This window comes from Pleurodeles waltl, chromosome 4_1 (genome assembly GCF_031143425.1).
Source record: "Pleurodeles waltl isolate 20211129_DDA chromosome 4_1, aPleWal1.hap1.20221129, whole genome shotgun sequence".
NCBI classification, from domain to species: Eukaryota; Metazoa; Chordata; class Amphibia; order Caudata; family Salamandridae; genus Pleurodeles; species Pleurodeles waltl.
Genome location: NC_090442.1, coordinates 189891564 through 189912356, shown reverse-complemented (window position 1 = coordinate 189912356; position 20793 = coordinate 189891564). Strand labels below are relative to the sequence as shown.

General features: G+C 44.5%; 1 protein-coding gene across 21 annotated transcripts in view; it reads right to left on the bottom strand.

Moving 5' to 3' along the window:
• The window catches only part of MICAL3 (microtubule associated monooxygenase, calponin and LIM domain containing 3), a 1349174-nt gene that overhangs the window by 428487 nt on the left and 899894 nt on the right, over positions 1 to 20793 (bottom strand). For 14 of the 21 annotated variants that reach the window (XM_069228034.1, XM_069228049.1, XM_069228033.1 and 11 more), the window contains one exon: positions 15532 to 15621. The exons of the other annotated variants lie outside the window; for them this stretch is intronic. In XM_069228034.1, the coding sequence (XP_069084135.1) occupies positions 15532 to 15621 (90 nt within the window). The remainder of the gene's footprint in view (positions 1 to 15531; positions 15622 to 20793) is intronic. 21 annotated transcript variants of the gene reach the window in all.

Sequence of the window (20793 nt, the reverse complement as noted above, 5' to 3'; positions counted from 1 at the left end):
AGTTTCGGGCGACACCAGTCCATCTCCGTGTTGAGAATGACGATAGTGATGGCGTCGCCATCAGCAGCGCTAAGGGTGCGTCTGCCCTGAAGCGGGCACAGAGGAAGATCTCTGGTCTCGCCGTCAACTCTGCTCTGGATCCAACATGTAACCCATGTGCCAGAAATTCCTTAAGCTGGGCAGGGGTGGCGAAGATCTATTTGATTTCTTGTGCTTGTGGGACTTATCCAACCACTAAGTGCAATGATTTGAGCCGGGTGCAGCTCCACAAATAGTTCCACATTCTGTGCATCCAGGATCTTGAACATCACAGGACCGTTCAACGTTGGGAGGCAAGGAGCTGGAGGGATCGCTTTGGATGCGTGGTGCAGCAGTCCTCGCAGGTCATGGTCTCTCTCCAAGCACCATTAACACACCAAGTGTGGGTATACATCTGCCTGTTACAGGCACCACATTGTTTGAACTCCGCGGTATCTTAGGGGACATCCCGTCATACCAGGAAAGAAAGTCTCTCAAAAAACAAACAGTTGAGAAAAAAGCCAGTCAAAAATCAACTGAGGGTAACTCTGACCAGATCAGTGCTATATGGTGCTGAAAGTAAAGAACTGAAGTCAGAGAGCCAGGGTGGCACCTATACTGGTATCGAGCACTTCACTTCTGGCACAGACACAGAGCCGAATGACACCACCTACCTGCAAGTAGGGGGTACTGCTCAAAAACATCCAGTTCTAGTCTGACTGCTGGGGATCATTCTAAAACAAGCAATCTGTGGCTCGATGTCTCTATCAGAATTTATTCACAGAGAACTAGGCTGTCTGTGCACCATGAGGAACATGAACTCGTTTGGTAGATGGAACAGACCAGATTAATTGCATACACATCTGTGGTGCTTCCAGACCATGATTAAAATGAGAAATTGTTGATGAATAAATCTTACACTGGTTTATGCAACTCTTGAAATGTACCCCTGTGCAATTAGAGTCAGAAACAGTTATCTATTAATAACTGCACACTACTAAAATTAATCTACAAAGGGAGTTTGAAAAGTTGCAACAGGTATAGCTCTTATGTTTCTTGCTAGCAGATGACTTTACTTTTTCGTCCACTTCTCCTTCACGTACGTTTTTAAATATCTTCTCTGGTTGCACAACTAATTTAATTACAAGATCGGAGGCTACCATTATGCATTAAACCTTTTAATTGCTACTCCTGCGGCACCTTTAAAGAACTTTCCCTACAATAGTAATACAATCCAGAACTGAACTCTTAGCCTCCAGAAATAGCACAGTAATAAAATGTTCTTCCTCTTTTAACTGCTGCCCCAGCTCAGATAAGTATCTTTATTAATATCTTGTTGTTGTAAGGTTGTTAAGTGTGTAATGATATGAAATTATAAGCTTCTAATTTATGGAAGCAGTGTGAGTGACAGGGATTGTTTAGTATAAGGTTTTTTTTTCCCCCCAGTAAACATACCTGATTTAGACTATGTTTAGATCATTATATTGATAAAAATGTTAAGTGTATCAGGAAGTAAAGTTGTTCACTCAGTATGATTAGGAAAAAAAGGCGTTTTGGTGTACTTTTTAAATAAGATGGCATTGTAAATCAAATCGGACGATACACACTTGTAATTATAGGCATTGATGTTAGCGCGCGGGGTTGCGCATCTCATAAGCACACGGAGTCGAAGAATAATATGCGTCGTTAGGCACAACATGGTAAAGCACGTGTACCAACATTGAGTAGAGACAGATTTCCGTGCGCGCCTTTAAGAGTGCGGGCATCACTGTGTGCATTAAAATAATCTATATAATTTAGAAACAAATACATTCTGCCCAGACAGAGCATATTGAGGCCTTGGATTAAACAGCTTACTGTATCCATTCTCTTCCTGGGAGGAAGTCAAGACACTAATGGGCGTGCCGCATGCACGCAAATATTGCGTTAATTAGAGGCCTTTTTGCATTATCAGAACGTTATCAACTGAGTCAAGGTAGCACTGGTAAAGCGTTAGTCTGTTGACTAGTAACGGTCACCAGATGATTGTAGAGACGAGAACAAAGATGAGGACAAGGGAGGTTGGTGATAGTTTAGGAGGAATAAATTTTAGAAAATAAATAGCTTCAGAGGAGGGCAGCACGTGGCAAGATTTACGAGAAGGAAGGATGAGTGATGACCACATTAGAAGGCTGATTATGAAGGAAGCAAACGTTTCTGTTAAGGAGGTACTAGGATCAGTAATGGAGAAAAAAAAAAAATAGGATCAGAGGAGGAGTTTTGGATTCTTTCAGAGGAGGAAACCGCAAAAACAAAAAAAACAGGGAAAAAAAGAAGAGAAAAACTAAACATTTGGATAAGACATTAAGTAAAAATTAGAAATATGGTTAAAACTCCATAAAAAGGTTGGTGTCGGTAGCAGCATGCATGGCAAAGGTGCCCTTAGAGATACGCAGGATTCATCAGATGATGAGGTTTTTTTATGTAGATGTAACATCTTACAAGGAGACGATAAGATGCATGATGATTACATATTTAATTTAAACCAAGATGATGATTTTAACGAAGATCTTCAAGAAGATATTAATACTACTTCTAAGGTAGTTATTAAAAATCTTTTGGGTGAAGAGATGTTTAGTCCTTATGAAATACGCCACCCAATGAGTGCTGATTGGTGGACTTTGGACCATGTGGGGAAATTTATAAAGGAATGGATTAGAAGGTTGTTAGAAAAAGAAGTGCGTAATGTGCTTAGAGCAGAATGCTCAAGACCTATAATTGAGGATAAGCTTTGTAATATGTCATAATCTCGATCCAGACATGATTACATTTCTGTTTAGGACGGGTAGAGACCCTCGAAAGGGTCTTGAGATCTCATTAAAACAATGTCAAGATTGATTATTTGATGAGCTTGGCCCTCTAGCTAAAATAATGGTTGTGGCAGAGGAGGTCCGTTTGAAGAGTAGCTGATACATGTGGATTTGTTGAGAGGATGGAGCCAAAGGGCTATGGTCTTTTTAGGAAATGCCAATGAGGGCATTTTGGCAAAAAGCATGGAAAATGGAATTAAGGAGGTTAAACCTAAAATTAAGTGAAACAGCAAATAAGGACACTAGTGAGAATCCAAAAAAAGCTTCTTTTTGGTGAGGGATTTGTGAACAGTCTAAGCAAATTTGTGGCAACCGTCAGAGCACCAAAAGCTTAGTATAACATGAGGAAGGTTTTCAATGGTGTTTTTTGCAAGGGCCAGCAAATGGAGACCTTCTGCTGGCCGAGGACTACTGTGATCCACTTACAACTATGCATTCGGGTGTTGGCAGATGCTTCCCAGCAAAAAGGAAGGTCAGGAAGAAGCAGGAGTGTCCAAGGAAGGGGACAAGCATCTACAGGATTCCGTGGCGAGTTTGGGGACTTCTTTTGGTTCTTCACTAGGAAGAGTAGGAGGGAGGTTGTCTGCGTATTTCTGCAGCCAAATGGATCCTTGAGCATTAAATAGGGTTCAGGGATTCGAAACAAAGTTTTTGCAAATCCCAGTTCAGGAAAAAGAGCCAAAATAGTGGAGCATTTCACAAGAACAGAAACCGGTAGTGGATGCCGGAATAGTAGGAATATTAAAGAAAGGTGCTATTCACCCAGTGGAAGAGCAATGCAAAGGGTCTGTGAGCACTTTATTTTGGCTGGAGAAAAACAACAAAGAGTGAAGACCAGTGATGAACTTAAGGACTCTGAAGCTATTTCTGGTGTACGGGCTTTTCAAAATGTAGGGGGCTCCATCTGTTACGGGACATGCTGTTGACAAAAGACTGGTTAGTAAAACTGGATTTTAAGGATGCATATTTTACAGTATCTTTGGAGGAAAAAAGTCAAAGTTATTTACAATTCCGTTGGAGAAGTCATTTGTACCAATTTTTATGCCTTTCCTTTGGTCTTTCTTTGGCACCATGGTGCTTTACAAAAGTGATGCAGGCTGTGGAGGCACACTTGAGAGCAAGAGGATTTTGTATAAGTGTTTATTTTGACGACATATTAATAATGTCACAGGATGTGGAGGAGTTAGTGGCTCAATTATCAGAGGTAAGGAATCTGCTGGAGTGTTTGGGTTTTCTGATAAACGAGGAAACATCTATAATGCAACCTTCTCAGCGGTTGGAGTTTCTGGGGTTTCAGATAGAGACAGTGGAGAAAAAGCTGATGTTACCAGAGAAGAAAGCAAAGGGGGTAAAAGAAGGAAATATTACATGTATTACAGAAGGAAAGTGTAACTTTGGGAGAATTGGCATGAGTAATAGGATTGTTTTCTTTGTCAATCCAGGCTGTTTTCCAGGTCCATTACACTAATGTGTTCTGCAGAGAGTGAAAGCAGATGCATTGCTAAAGGGTTTATGGCATGGCAACAAGATTGTGTTGAGTCAGGAAGCGAAGGAAGAGTTATGTTGGCAGCTACACAAGTTGGAAGCTTGGAACGGCTGTGCAATTTTCAGTTGTGTACTAGATTTTGTTTCAGAGACAGATGCCAGTTTGACTGGATTGGGAGCTCGGCTGGGACAGCGGGAGACAGAAGGAGTTTGGTCACACCTGGAAAGAAATCGATACATATATTGTCTAGAGTTGACAGCAGGATTGTTTACATTGAAGCACTTCAAAAGGGTGTTACAGGGACAGATGGCACTGATAAGAATGGAGATTGTGACAGCAGTGTTTTACATAATTCATTTGGGCGGGGTGGGGAGATTGGCAAATCCCAGAGTCTGACATAGTGAAGGAGTTGTTTTTTTCTCTGTCTAGAACCGAAAATAGGTTTGAAAGCAGAATATTTACCAGGGGACATGCATTCAATTGCAGGCTAGAATTCAATACATTTTCTAGACTACATCGATTAGAAGCTGAATCAAGCCTATTTCGAGAGAATATATTGGTTATGGAGACCTTTGAAAGTGGATCTGTTGGCAAGCAGGTTGACGTTTCAGATAAAGAAATAATTCAGTTGGTTGCTGGATCCAGGGGCAGCAGCGGTGGGTGCACTCCAACAGGTCTGAAAAGGAATGAGATGTTATGCTTTCCCACCCTTTGTTACGAATCAGAGGGTACTTTAGAAGGTTAGGTGAGAGAAATGTCTTTTGGTGTTGATAACTCTCTAATGGAGTTCTCAAGCATGGTTTCCAGCAGTCATGGAGTTTGCCATGCAAATATTCCATTGTTGATTCAGGCAGGTGGTTTGCTGAAAAATGAGAAGGGAAGAGCATACTTTAGTTCAGAACAAGATGTGAACCTTCTTGTTAGAAAATTGTCAGAAGATCTGTAATGTTCCAATAACTTTCTCAGGGAGCTGCAGAGCTGCTCGAAGAATCCTGGGCCCAGGTACAAGAAGATGGTACAAAAGTATTTGAAACATTTGGTTACGTTGATCCATGGAAATAAATATGGATCCCGTGGAGACACCTGTGATAGAGGTTGTTTACTTTTTGGTAGAACATTTTGAGAGAGGATTCAGTTAGTGTATGTTGAATTGCTATAGATTAACAATCTCAGCAGTTCATACACATGTTGGTAGAAGGTCTATAGGAATTAATAGTCTAGTATGTAGAATTATGTAGAGCATTAGATTTAGAAGACCCCATGAAGCAAGGTGGGAAATTTTATGTGATGTGAATTTAGTTCTGAAGCTATTTCAAATTTGGCCAACAAATAGATATTTAAATTTGAAAAAATTAACACAAAAACGTGTAACCTTGTGATGTTTAGTGTCCTGTGGAAGAGTTTCTGATGTTAAGTATTTGGCAGTAAGTAACAGAACCTTTAGACCATATGGTGTATATTTTGAAATATGAAGAGAACAAAAACAATGTCCACTTCAATATTTTATCCAAAATTTGATAAATGCAAAACATTATGCGTAGTGGATTGTTTGAAAAGATACGAATGTAGTGTTCAAGAGCACAGAAGTGATGGGGAGCTACAGTTACTCATTTCATATGTGAAGCCATTTAAGACAGTAAGTACTACAACTATTGCAAGGTGGATCAAAGGTGTTATAGAGCAAGCAGGTGTAGATCTGCATAGATTTAAAGCCCATTCTTTAAGGAAAGCAATGGCAAGTAAAGCATGTTGGTCTGGTGGCTCGCTGGAAAGCATTATGAAGCCAGCTGATTGGTCTAACGTAAGTATGTTTGCACAGCATTACTTTAGAACAATTGAACATGTCATAAGACATGCTGAAAGGCTTTCAACAAGCATAATGGTAGCCTCCGGTCTTGTACTGAAATGGCGCTTCTCAGATTAACATGACTAGAGAATCAGGATTTCATTAAATACACGGAGGCTAACATTATCCTGCCCTCCACAATATTATATATATATAAAATATTTTTTGGGGGAAGTAGAATAGGCGAGAGATGAAGATTTAGATAGTAAATGTTTTGCAAATATTGATATGTTGTTTGAGGTTTCTGATTAATTGGAAGTTGTTTTGTTCTAGACGCGCAGTCTTAGAGAGGAAAGAAGATGGATTACTCAAGATGGAGCCAGAAGATGGAATTCATCACAGTTTTGCATTTAAAAGAGGAAGAACATCCTACTAAATTACTATTTATGGCTTACTAAGATTCCAGGTTTTGATTGTTTTATTATTATAGGGAAAGTTCTTTAAAGGCACTGCAGGGGTAGCAATTAAATTGTTTAATGCATAATGTTTTTTTTTTTTTCAAATCTGTTTTTATTATTTTTTGTAACAATTGCAAGTGAAGCCAGATACACAATATACATTGCGTAATCAAGCGTCACCATACATACCAAACATAAAAATCGCAGAAACAGAGCATGCAACAATGCAGAGCAGTCTATTAGAAGATAGAACATCAATTACAAAGTTCCATCCATAGAGAACAGTGGTGGGTGGGGGGCAGGGGAAGAAAGCAGGGACCCTCCATGTGGTCCAGGGAACCCGGACGACGTGCATGTAATGTCAGGTTGAGCATGGCAGAAAGTGGCAGCGATGGCCTTGGTGAGGGAAAGCGGACGTAGGCTACTGAGGATTCCTATCATGTGAGCGCAGTCAAGAAAAGGGCTTTCGTAGGTCATATGCCCAACGCCCCTGATAGGGTATACGAACAGCAGTCCCCATTGCCCTCCTCAGGGTGGGTGCATGTCGTTTTGTAATGTAAATGTCCAAGTTTCCACCCCCTAGCACATAGAGAACACAAAACAATTGATTCTGCATAGGCCAATAACAGTAACGTGTTCAACCATCTCCCATCCCAGTATCTAAAGTTGCAGACGCTTTCTAGTTCATCACAATTTGCCACTTAAAAAGGAAGAATGCTAAGTCGATGAAGGGATGCAAGTGTTCATCACCCCTGGCTCTGGAGCAAAGGCTAGGGAGGCAAGACTAAGGAATGGGAATCAGAGGATGGCCCGATAAATCAGCTATGGTAGCTGTGATCTCGTCCTATGTCTGCTGTAGAGGAGCACAGTCCCAGACCATGTGGTAAAACCCCGTCTGTCAGCTTACATTGCAGGCATTGCAGCATGGATGCAGAAAATAGTCGCTTAATACCCTGGGGGAGAGAGATATGCCTGATGCATATAACTGAATTGGTAAAAAGGAACCTAGCTATAAAAGATACTTTTTTCACATTTTGGAGCATCCGTGTCCAAGCTTTATCGGACAAGAGGTGGGGAAGCACCTCGCTCCATGAGGTCTTTGCTTTACTTACATCTGCTAGGTTGCTGGACAGTAGGGTTCCAAATAGGATCAAGACAGCTCAACGAGTGCCACCCAGTTTGAGGATTACCTGAAGGAGCTGCGACAGGGCAACTCCACCTCTCCGGACCCGCAAGCTGCTCTCACAACATGCTTGATATGTTAAGAAACACCCTGCTACTATGTTGTGTGTGTCCATGATGGGCTCAAAGACATCAGAGCGCCTTCCTGAAAAAGGTCGCCTGCGGTGTCAATCCCCCTGAACCTCCATGGCATCAGGTCATGTTGACCAGCCAATCCCTGTATGCCTTGCAACTGGTTCAGCGGGATCGAGGGAGAGTAGGGCATGATGCATTGCCACTCATGTACAAACCGTCGCCAGCATGACCTCCCCGCTATTATTAAGCTTGACCCCCCTCCTTTGGGGCGGCCAAGTGGCATCCAAGAGCCAGGTATAAACACTTACGGTGAACAGTCTAGAACGGACTGCAGGGAGCTCAGCAGTGGTGTAGATGTCTAGCCAGCACAAAGGCCACTAAAACTGGGCTGCCACATAGTACAACTCAATTAGGAGCGCCCATTCCTGCTTCAAGAAGTGGGCATTGAGCTATAGATAAAGACACCGCCAGAGACCCTTACCCCATTTCAATTGCAGGAGAACTCCATTTAACTCCGTAAAGAATCTCTTGGAAAGTACCATCAGCAAGGCAGGTAAAAAAATAAAATACAACAGGCAGGGGAGGACGATCATTTTAGTAATCAGCACTCATCCCATCGAGGACAAATGGAGTGAGCACCAAAAGGGGAGGAAGTCACGTATTGAGTGCATCACTTTCCCCAAATTGCCATCCTCCAGTGCTCAGTCAATGTGGTAAATCTGGACACCAAGGCAAGGTACTTAAGCATATCTTAACACCATTAAAGGCGTTGCTACAAAGCTGCATCCATGTAGGGTTCCAGAGTTGGTGTGATGGGAAACAGACAAGATTTTGTCCAGCTGACCCTGAGGCCAGACACTGCCCCAAAGTCTTCCAATAGGCACATTAGGTCTGGTAACGAAGCCCTGACGTTGAGCGGGTAGGCAAGTGCATCGTCCACGTAAAGAGATATAATGTGGTGCATGTTAAGGTCTGGGATTCCCCCAGTACTGTGCTTGCAGCCACAGGAGGCAAGCCAGTGGCTCCATTGCATTAGCTAACAGCAATGGGGACAGCAGGCATCCCTGCCTCGTGCCTCTCAGAATGGGAAAGTTGCCCGTTATCAGTTGCCCATCCACACTTTGCATGAAAGTCAGGCTATAAAGTACATATCCATCCCATGAATCCCTCCCTGAAGCCCATGGGGTGCAGTGTGGATTACAAGAAGTCCAAACACAAGGTGTCAGAGGTCTGAGGGTGTATCATGGATATGCCTTAAAAGACGATGGATGTTAAGAAAGGTGGTGCGATCTGGTAGAACACTAGATTGATCCTCAAGGACCAGAACACTGATCACTGTGAGCAACCTGTTAGCAATCACTTTGCCGAGCACATTGCAGTCAAAGTTTAAGAGGGACAGTGGGCAGTAGGACCGGATGTTCAACATATCGCGACCCGGTCTGGGAAGAACAACAGTTAGTGCTTCACCCTTCAAGTCTATCAGCTGGCCACAAGAGCAGGTCTCATTAAGCACCTCTAGGAGGGGTTCAGCAATGTTTGCAGAAAACATAGCATAATACTCTATGGGGTCTTGTTCCTGGCTATATGCACGATCGCCATCTTTCCTCGAACTGAAGTGGTTCGCCCAGGTCTGCCTTTTGGAGTGGGGACAAGCTGGGCAATGGGATTCTGGACAGAAAACCTTGCAAGCGGGCAGGGTTGGTGAAAGTCACATCTCTGTATAATGTACGGCAATAGTCACAGAATATGTAATTGATGTCGGCCTGTGTCGTGGCCAATGAACCGTTAGCATGTTGTATGGCACTGATCAGTGTTTGCTGTTGATTTTCCTTGACCAACCATGCTAACAGTCTACCTAATCGGTCGCCTTCTGTGTGTTGCCTGGCAAGTCGATATTTATAATTGTACTTGCTCAGTCTCGCCTCCGCCTCCTTATGTCACGCACGCAAGCACTGGAGATGCTCAATCCTGGTGCTTTGCGCAGCAACCGCTTTTTTCTAATGGTCGCAGTTCTGCTTCTATTTTTGTTAAGTCACTCAGTGTCTGCCAGAAATTCCGATCTAGTTGTAGGAGGCTGGTTCAGTATATGGTGTACACCTATACTGAGTCCAGGCAACTGTTAGTGTAGGAGGTTCTAGATAACCAGAGCTCTCAAAACGGTAGCTGTGGCCAGCAGCTAAGGCTTATCCAGAAGGGTGTAAAGAGGTTGGAAAGCGCTTGGAAATATCACGCAGGACAGTCAGTTATGTACACACCAGTGTTAGAAAACTATGTTATTTTTATTGCAACACACTAAAACTAACTTTGGTATATCTCCTAAACGGAGATATAAACATACAACATATAAAAATATGATTAGCAACAGGTAGGTAAAGGCATAAAATTACATGGCCCTTATGGGAGGCCAAACCATATACTAAAAAAAAAAAAAAAAAAAAATGGAATGCGGAAATCACTCCCACACTACCACCCAAGAACCCCAAAGGTAAGTAGGTAGGATTCCCCAGTCCCCCGTATGCAGAGTTGTAATCCTGGGTCAATGTCCATAGGATAACATGAGGGCATCGTGGTTGGAGTTTATGTGGTTTAAGACCCTTCCCAGAGGACCCAGAGGAAACCCGTTGAGATAAGGGAGGTTGGATAGTGGCCACCCGTGGATACCCACAAAACACCCGTGGATACTCTGAACAGTGGAGTACCTACATCAGGGAACTTGGGTGCATAGCGGTGAAGTTGAATCAGAACCTCCAGTTGAAGTCAATGGGGACCTCGGTTGTCCAGAGGCTGTTGTGACCCGTGGACCAGGTCAGTGGAACCCAGGCTTGGATTCCTAAAGAAGAGGACCTAAGGAAATAGTGGACAGAGTCCAGTCTACCCAGATGTGCACAGGCGGTGCAGGAGGGCAATGCCCACCCTTCTCGGAGATGCTTTCGTGATGGAGGAAGAAGTTCAGCTGTGGAGTCCAGGCGATGCCGGAAGATCCCAGGAGTCATCCATGAGCTGTCCCACATCGGTTGTCGAATTGCAGAGGGGTCAGTGGTCAGCAGGACTAACAAGCAGCCTTGGCAAATGCAAGGAAGCTAGGATTCCAAAACATTTGTTAGTTAACATGCCTAGGTTCGGTGAAGCAATTATGTAGCTGGACAACTTGTGTTGACCAGTGTCCACTACATATCTTAAGATAGCTTCCCTGCACTTACAAAGCCCAGGAAATAGAGTCTTGGTTTGTTGGGGCACCTCTGCTCATGCAGGGGTGCCCTCACACTTAGAACCATGCACCCTGCCCTTGGGCTGAAGGGCCTACCTTATGGGTGACGTACAGGGTCAGAGTGCAGTGACCATGATGTAAGGCAACTCATATCTGGAGTGAAAGGTGCAGTGGCAGGCCTGTAGTCACAGTTTGCATGGGCCCCCGAGGGGTGGCACAATACATGCTGCAGCCCATGGGGGACCCCTGGTGTATCAATGCCCTGGGTATCTAAGTAACAAATACCAGGGACTTGCATGTGTGCACCAATATGCAATTGAGGGGTGTAAAAGTTACCATACAACTACATTTAGGGGTTAGAACTCTGGGGTCCTGGTTAGAAGGATACCAGTGTACTAGAGTCTAAATATACTGACACCAGGTAAAAAGTGGGGGCAACTATGCCAGAAAGATGCTACTTTCCTACACTAGTGACCATGGGTCTCAACTGATCGGTACAGAGGACCAAGTCCAATCTGGTGGTAAATAAAAGGAGCATTCACGGTCTGTCGGATGATCCAGACCCCACACATCATGTAGTCGTCATTGTACCATCCAGTGACTGAAATGTTGCGCCATCCGTGTCCTGCCACGCCCCTAAAGGGGGACATGGAGGGGGTCTAGTGAGACATCCAGTATGGGATTTGAAGTCCCATCCACAGACACACTGCGCTGCGGGGTCACACCATAGCGCAGACGCAGGCGGGGGCACCTAGACGGGGCGCAGCTCACTCTTGTAGGAATATATGCACCCAACACCGATTAACCACACTGTTTTGCGCTTACACCTGTCCTTTTCCGTCTCTATTCATGTTAATCTGAGAATCACCATTCTTGGTGTTTGGAAGGACAAGCCTTGAGACTCTGGAAACGATGTGACATACGTGTAGAAAATAAAATGTATAAGATGCGTTTGTAGCATTAATATTTCCATAACATAACATGCAAATAAACTCTGCCATATAAACTGCTCTCCAAAGGCGAGGAATCGATAACAAAAATTCATTGAAGTAATGTCACTGTGCCCGTCAGACTAGACAATACAAAAGAGCGTAATGTAACAGGGAAATACAGACGACCAGAAGAAAGTAAATAAGAGAAGAACAGTGGAGAAAGTACGCAAGAGGACAGGCAGAGGGGGGGGGGAAATACAATAAAGAAAAACAGAGACGAGGGTGGGAGAGTGCCCAGTTTGGCATTCTGTATCCATTCCGGCGCACACTGCCGCGGCAGGAGCCAGTTTCCGCATCGGACTCCAGGCCTGGGCGCTCCTCTCCCTGAATACGCTGTTCTTCATATCAGTGAGGGGCAGACCGAGCTTTCTTCGTTGGAGAAGGGCAGCACCAAGTAAACACAAGCACTGGCCGTGTGTCACAGGGCAGACATTACTCCATGTGTACAGCAACAGCCCACATCACACGGTTGTGTATCAAATCAACAAATGTGGGTTCTTCATACTATAAAGTTGGTCTTCAAAACGGAGTTTTAAAGAGGCTTGCCAACAAAAAAAGTCAATTCCATCGGTAAAAGGCTTTTCGATATGAAATGCATTTTTCAAATCTAACATTGAATGAAGGTTCAATGTCTCTTATAAGCAGCATCCCATGTCTGATGTATCCACTGTTTGACTTCAGGCTTACAAATGGGTCAGGAACAAGATGGTACTAAAGGAGCCGCATAATACTTGGAGAAGCGCACTTCTACAGGCGTTAATGGTCTTTGCACAGAACCTACACGATTCAGCCTAGATGGCCTACAGGGTTACGTGGCAAACAAGAAATAACACAGTTCAAGGCATAGCGCACATTGATGAAATCTCAGGAATTTATTTCTGTTTTGGCATCTGTTATGTTTTGTCCTGGGACAAAACCAGACGCCCTCAGTATTCTATGAAACCAGTGGCCGAGCACAGCAGTGAGTACACCCTCACATTCTCGCCTACAGCTACTAGTTCTCTCTCCAGGGAAAGAGCAGAGGGTAATAGGCAAAATATAAGTTTGAGAAAAAACATCCCATTGGCACACCTGGAAGACACCAGATTTCAAGAGCCCTTCCCAACTTTTCTGTAATATTGGGGGATACCCCAGGGATGAGAAGTACTTAGGGGAAGTATAAACAAATTTACTCTCATACTCAAGGACCAATCCTTACCAAGCCCAAAAGAGGATTTATATACTATACTTAGTGTGCAATGGCAAAGCCAATAGGCCCACCTCTAAAACGTGAGGGCTAAGCTATTGGCTTTAACAATGCTTGTTTGTAAATTACAGTCAAAAAAGAAAAAAAATATAACACACAGATGGGGACCTTCGAAGATGTCCGACAGTGAGTGCACAATATACCACATTGACAGCCATATAGACTGTTTCTTTAGTTGTTTAATTTCCTGTTAGAAGATGGTCAAAGGCCATTTTTGAACAGTGAAATACAAAAACGTAATGGCAGGAGTGTGAAAATAACAAAAAAGAGTGGCATGGAAGTGAGCGCGCAGCTGCCAGGAAGTTGCATAAAAAGTATTACATAGACCCACTTTTTAAGTCTCAGCTAGGCAGCACATGCATTTTGTCTGACACATTTTGTTTTCAATCAGTGGGCTTAGAGGCCACCCATTACCTACCCTTTTCAAACAGTGGGCTTGGAGGCTGCACATTATCTACCTTTAGTTGGCTCCATTGTCAATATCATTTGCATGATTTTCATGGATTTGCCCCTCCCCGGAGCATGTACACATTACTTGTGTCCCTCCACTCATATTTTAGTCCCTATTTTTTTGTTTTGGCTGACGCACTCTTAAAGTGCAGCTCTTTCAGCAGGTGCTCCCACCCATGCTCATTCTTTTGATGCCCGGGTTGCTGCTTGCCCCAACCCCTCCCTCCTAAGATTGTCTGTGAGCTTGCTATCAGCAACCTCACCCACCCTCCTTTGTCCATGTTAATCCAGCCCCTCACACCCACTCTCCAATGTCCATGTTTCTTTCCCACTCACTCACTCATCCGTCCTCCCTATGTAATGAACAAACAGCACTGTTATGTGGACAGCACTGGCTGTTATCACAGCACTTTTTTTCTCCAATCCCTCTCTGTTGTCAGTGTTAAAACACCCAACAGACACTCTCCCTCAGTGGCCCCCGCACTAAAAACAAAAAAAAACCTCAGCTGGTGGAGTGCTGGGGAGAGCCTTGACTTCTGGCGTAGCTCTCATGCCTTGTCAGATGACACAAACAGGCTTGGAGCAGTCGAATAGTGCTTTGGCTTCCTCTAATTCTCATCTTTGTCAGCCTTACCTGACAATGACTTAGAGGGCAATGACGACCGGTGGGAACAACCCAGAGAGGGCCGGGGCCTTCCATTTGGGACATGGAGCGGTGCGGAGACTTCCACTGTCGGGCTGCCAGGAGCTTCATCTCCCGGACACGAATCTCCTTGGGGTTTCATGGTGCGGCAGTCAGGTCTGTTCTTAGAATCGTTGTCAGACTCCAGACACCACAGGCAACCTAGGTAGGTGTCCGCCAAAGACATTTGCCTTTGATAGGCTCCTAAAGTTTTAACACCCACTGGGTTTACAGTGGACATTCTTTACGAATCCAGTCAGATGCCTCGGGAACATTCTAAGATAAGGAATCTGTGGCTAGAAGTCTGTATCAGACACAAACATATAGGATGATGCTTGGATGCAATGGAGTAGATCTATGACCGTCTAATTGTGGCTGAGAAGAACATAAAAAAAAAAAAGTTTGAGCACCGTAATGGGAAACATGTTAGGGAAAATGTATTCAGGGGTGGTGCGTAGTGCAGGGGCTGTGACTGTTGCATGGGAAGGGCTTGTGTGCAGTATCGTAGGTATGCAACCTTTAAATCCTTCAGCTTCAAAAACAGTCCAGTACAAGTATGAGGATGTCGCATTTTCCAGTGGTCGAGCATATAGTGAGCTGAACATAACAGAACATTGGAAAACATCCTTTCTGCAAGTTCTTCCTAACTAAACCATTTCAATTCCTCACCCGAGGGATAATAATCAAGAGAGTGAAGCTAGCAAATTAGTGCATTATTGCCGGGAGGGGAAAGGCAAACAAGGAAATTAGGTATATCTATAGCATAAGCGCCAATACCAGCATATAAACACTCCACCAGAGAACATTATTTGCATTCTTGTTTTTGGAAGTGAGACTTTTATGGGTGGGCTAATTATCTGTCCAATCAAAGTATCATGCAGGGGTGCCTTGAAATAAATTAAACTGCAAGCTATTATTTTACTCCCGTAATACAAATTGCCAATTAATGCAAAAAGCTAGCATTTTTATACTAAGTTTCACTAGTTGTGTAAGTAGTTATTAATAGATGCATATTTGTTTGCAGTCATGCAAGCACTTTAGGTCCTGGTAAATGCCTTTAGAAGAATGCCAACCGTTTGTATGCTGAAGAGTGGAGTACCTTTAAATTTACCCGTGTCCTCTTCATCAGAGAGATGCTGGAGCCAAAGGCCTTGTTGGAGCTCCCTGTCCCAAGGGCAATACTCTCCCTCTAAAGAAAAAGGAGGGCAAGGAAGGCACACATGTCCAGATAGAGGAAGACAGAGAAGCAGAAATCAGAAACAATAGTGTAACCCGTGCTGTACGAAACCAGACTTACTATTTGAGATCAACACACAGAAAAAACCCTCCCTCTTCCTTTATGGATCCATAACATATAGGTGATCCAACTTATAAAACAAGGCAAAGGCAGAGGTGTCCACTCTCACAGGACTGCGATATTCCAAAAGTGGGAGTCCGCCATGTGAATAAGGTACTCTTCTATAATGCCAAAGTCTCCCAGTATCAGCTGAGTTACATAAAGCCAACCGAAATCCCTCATTACAAGGCCCTTTCTGTTGGTGGGGAAAGATACAAGACAAAAATGAGGCAAGACTAACCCTGAGAAAAAAAGGACGTAACACTATTATGGCAAAATAATGCCAAAATGTGTGTGAATGGCAAATAATAGGTTACAACTGCAGTGATACGAAAATAAACACAACACTTGCATGAAGCAAAGAAAAAGTTTTTGAAAATGCAGAGTAATTAACTTTCCCTCAACAAAAACAAACTAAAAATGTGTACGTCCTTGAGTATTATAGGGGGAACTAAATTTTCACAAGTGCATGCAGAACAGAACAAAATCATTTTAGAAAATTATTTAAAAAACAAGGCTTAGATTAATCTCCTGCTTAGACTGAAATCACCGTAGATAAAGGGTATGAGGGTCAAAAGAGGGCAGTGGATGACACAAACCGATAGCCCAAAACTCATACAATAGGATGTGACAAAAAATGCTCTGGTATGTAAAGCAGAGAGTGGACTCAGATATAAGTCAAAGTAATGTTTCACTGGATGTAAAGCCCTCCATATCTTCACCAAAGCCAACCAAACAAATAAGGCCCATTTCGACATTTTTTTTCCACTATCAAGTGGGCCTTAAATTTGACAGTACGAGGGATATCACTCCCATCTCTGCTCACCTAATGACCATTTAATCTGAACAAAAAAGAACCCAGAACTTTGAAAGTTCTTATATTGTGGTGGAACCCATACCATCCAAATCTGAGCAAAGAGCACAACTACATGTGTTTCAGTAAAGATCTGAAGACTCAACTATTCTGGCTGGTCTTGGATGAAACCTTCTTACATGGAGATTGCCATTATGAATATCTGTCAGCATCCACCATCAATTACTGCACTATAGCACGTTTTCCCTTTTGAACATATTCTGAAATACCCAAAAGGCAATTTATAAATATAGCTATTTTTACATTAGCATATCACTCACCTGCATTATTCAATGACGAATAGTGGGATTTTATCTGAAGCATCGTTATTAGTTTTACCCCTGTTTTGACATTTGCTTTCATGTGTGTGCAACTACTGGACATGTTACTTACCTTTCCAAATGCCTTCTCTGGTAGAGACTATATGTAGATGAAGACTCCTTATCTTTAAATTCTTCCCAGGTTTCTAGACTATGTCCGGAAGATTTCCATGAACAGTACCCCTGTGAGCCGGTAGGTGGTGTTGATCTGCTCCACATCCATTGTTGGCGTCCTCTGTGTCGGAAAATACTACCTTCCGCGACAAAAGCACAGAGCCATGAAGAACAAAGACTAGTGTTGCGTCAAAACTAAGGCCTCGAAAGGAGTCCCTGCCCTTAGAAATAAGTTCACAGTGAAGGATGATGGGTGGGTCAGTAAAGAATCTGCAGTCAAATAGTCTCTACTAGATAATCATTACCAAAGGTAAGTAACTTGTCCATCTGATAGAGACTTCCAGCAGCAGATTCCTTACCTTTGAATAGATACCCAAACAATACTATCTCTGAAGGTGTGTCCGCAAACTCAGTTCAAACAAGGAAGTCCTGCAGGAAGTAAAGTTCCTGTCCCCACAGACCTGATAGTCCAGGAAGTACAGTGGTCGCAGCTTTAACTCAGGTAGAATGAGTGTGCAGACCCTCAGAGAGTTGCTTTTTGGCTAGTGCATAGCACATCTTAATGTTGGGCACAGCCCACATGGAGATGGTTCACTTCTGCACTGCCCAACCTTTCTTTGCACCCACATACCCTACAAAGAGTTCGTCATCTACCCGGAACTCCTTTGTATGATCAAGGTAGAACGCCAATCCTCTTTTTTGGGTCCAAGCGGTGAAGCCTCTCCTTTTGCTTAGAAGGATGTGGGGGTGCGTTAAAAAGTAGAGAAGGTGAAAGATTGGCCTACATGAACGGGCGTGACCACATTTAGCAGAGAAGAGTCCATTGTGCAAAGCACCACTTTGTCTGTATATAGAGAGAGAGAGGTAGGGCAGCTTAGGTAACGAGGCCTGCAACTCACTCTGCAGTCAGATGTAATTGCCACAAGGAAGGCTGCTTTGAACGTGAGAAGCTTGAGGGGACAATGGTGGAGGGGCTTGAAAGGAGGGCTCATCAAAAAAGACAGAACCAAATTAAGATCCCACTGAGGCATAATGAATTGAAACAGAGGGAACCTACGATTAAGACCCTTGAGGAACCTATGTACAATAGGAGACTTAAACAAAGAAGGTTGATCAAGCAACAACAACAAATGCATAAACTGCAGACAAATATCCCCTGAGTGCCCAAGGTAGAGCCCTGCTGGGCAAGGGAAAGAATAAATAATAGGTCCTCACAAAAAGTTGCAGAAAGGGGGTCAACAGACTTGCCTGTCCACCATGCCACACATTTCTTCCATTTTGGTGGAGGAACATCTGACTGTCAAGATTACGTTACAGACTTCAGGCGGAAGATCAAAAGCTGTCAACTGCCACTGCTATATCTCCACGCAAGAAGGTGGAGAGTGGACAGGTTCGGGTAAAGAACCCTCTCCTGCTGCTGCAACAGAAGATCTCGTGAAGGGATAACCTGATTGTAGGATCCATGGACATGCTCACTTCTTTCTGAAGACCAGGAGGTCTTTGGTTTTGCAAAGGTCGGTGGGGAGGGAGTTTCCAGGTTTTGGGGCGAGGTAGGAGAAAGACCTGCCTCCTGTGGTGGTGCGTTGGATGCGGGGGACTGTGGCTAGGGCGAGGTCGGCTGATCGGAGGTTGTGTGTGGAAGTTAACTCTTTCGTTGAGGTAGGTTGGGCCGGAGTTGTGGAGGGATTTGTGAGCATGGATGAGGATCTTGAATGTGATTCTCTTGTCTATGGGAGCCAGTGAAGGGATTTGAGATGTGGTGAGATTCGTTCGTGGCAGGGGAGGCCAAGGACGAGGCGTGCGGCTGTGTTCTGGTTTGCGTTTGAGTTTGAGTGTGGTGCCGGCTTAGAGGGCGTTACCGTAGTCCAGTCTGCTGCTGATGAGTGCGTGAGTGACTGTCTTTCTGGTTTCTGGGGGAATCCATTTGAAGGATTTTTTATTTTTTTTATTTTTTTTTAGAGTGCGGATTGTATGGAAGCAGGAGGAGGTTAGAGCATTGATTTGCTGTGTCATGGAGAGGGAGGGATCAAGGATGATGCCGAGGTTGCGTGCGTGGTTTGCGGGGGGTGGGTGCGGGGCCTAGGGTGGTGGGCCACCAGGAGTCGTCCCATGTGGTTTTGTTGGGGCCGAAGATGATGATCTTGGTTTTGTTGGAGTCGAGCTTGAGGTGGTTAGTGGTCATTCAGTTGGCGGTGTCGAGGAGAGCGGCGTGTAGGTTGGTTTTGGTGGTGGTGGGGTTGCGGGTGAGGGAGAGGATGAGTTGGGCGTCATCTGCATAGGAGAGGATAGTGATTCCGTGTGCTCCGAGGATGTTGGCTAGGGGGATCATGTAGATGTTGAAGAGTGTGGGGCTGAGGGAGGATCCTTGGGGGACTCCGCAGGTGATCTTGGTAGTGTAGGAGTGGAAGGGCGGAAGGCGGACTCTCTGGGTCCGGTCGGTGAGGAAGGAGGTGAGCCAGTCTAAGGCTTTGTGGCGAATTCCTATGTTGTGGAGGCATGTGCGCAGTGTGTGTTGGCAGACGCTGTCAAAGGGTGCAGAGAGGTCTAGGAGGATGAGTGCGATGGTCTCGCCTTTGTCGACTTTGGTCCTGATGTCATCAGTGCATGCGATGAGGGCGGTTTCCGTGCTGTGGTTTTTGCGGAACCCGGACTGTGAGGGGAGTGTTGACTAATTTCTCTGCAACCTTGGCGGGGAAAGGGAGGAGGGAGATGGGGCGGTAGTTGAGGAGGATCTCCGGGTCGGTTTTAAAAAAAAAAATTTTTTTTTTTTTTAGAAGAGCAGTGATTTCCGCGTGCTTCCAGGGGTGTGGGTAGGTGGCGGAGTCAAAAGAGGAGTTGATTATGTTGTAGTGTATGGGGGCGATGGTTGGCTAGTTTTGTTGTAGATGCGGTGTGGGCAGGGGTCGGAGTGGATGGAGTTCATGGTTTTTTCGGTTTCTTCGTGTGTGGTGGGGGTCCATGTGGAGTGTGTGGTGGGAGGGTCATGAGTCGGGGTTGGGTGAGTGAGGGGTGTGTGTGGTATGAAGCTGTTGTGGATGTCCAGGATTTTGTGGAGGAAGTGGTTGGAAAGGGCGTCACATAGGGGTTGTGTGTGGGGGGGGGTCTATGTTGCTGGCTTTGGGTTTGGCGAGTTCATTGATGATGGTGAAGAGTTCTTTGCTGTTTTACCAGACTCTTCCTGCCCACTCCAGAGCCACAAGGAAGACTAGGGCCCATTCGTTCCTGATCTTAATGACTCTGGGCAGGAGTGGAATGGGCGGAAAGGCATACAGGAGGCCTCCAATCAAGATGAAAAGCATCTCAGAGCGATTGCTGACTTGAAAACTCCAACGCGCACAACTGCTGACATTGCACGTTCTCAGCACAAGCGAACAGATCTAAGCAAGGCTCTTCCCACTACGGAAAGAGTCAATTCGTGATCAGCTAGGTATTTTTGGCAGAGTTCTTCCACTCTGGCATTCACAGAGTCCACCAGATGTTGAACCACCCGGGATATGCCCTGCTGTTCCAGCCAAATCCAAAAGTGTAGAGCCTCTTGACAAAAGGTCCATAATCCCACCCCGCTTGTTGCAGTACCACATGGAGGTGGTGTTGTCCTTGAACACCTGCAACATCTCTCCCTTGATAGAAGGAACAAAGGCTTTCAACTCCTTTTCAGATTACACGGAGCTCCTACATGTTAATGTGGAGTTCCACCTCCACCGGAGACCAAATGCCTCTGACCTCAATCTCTCACTG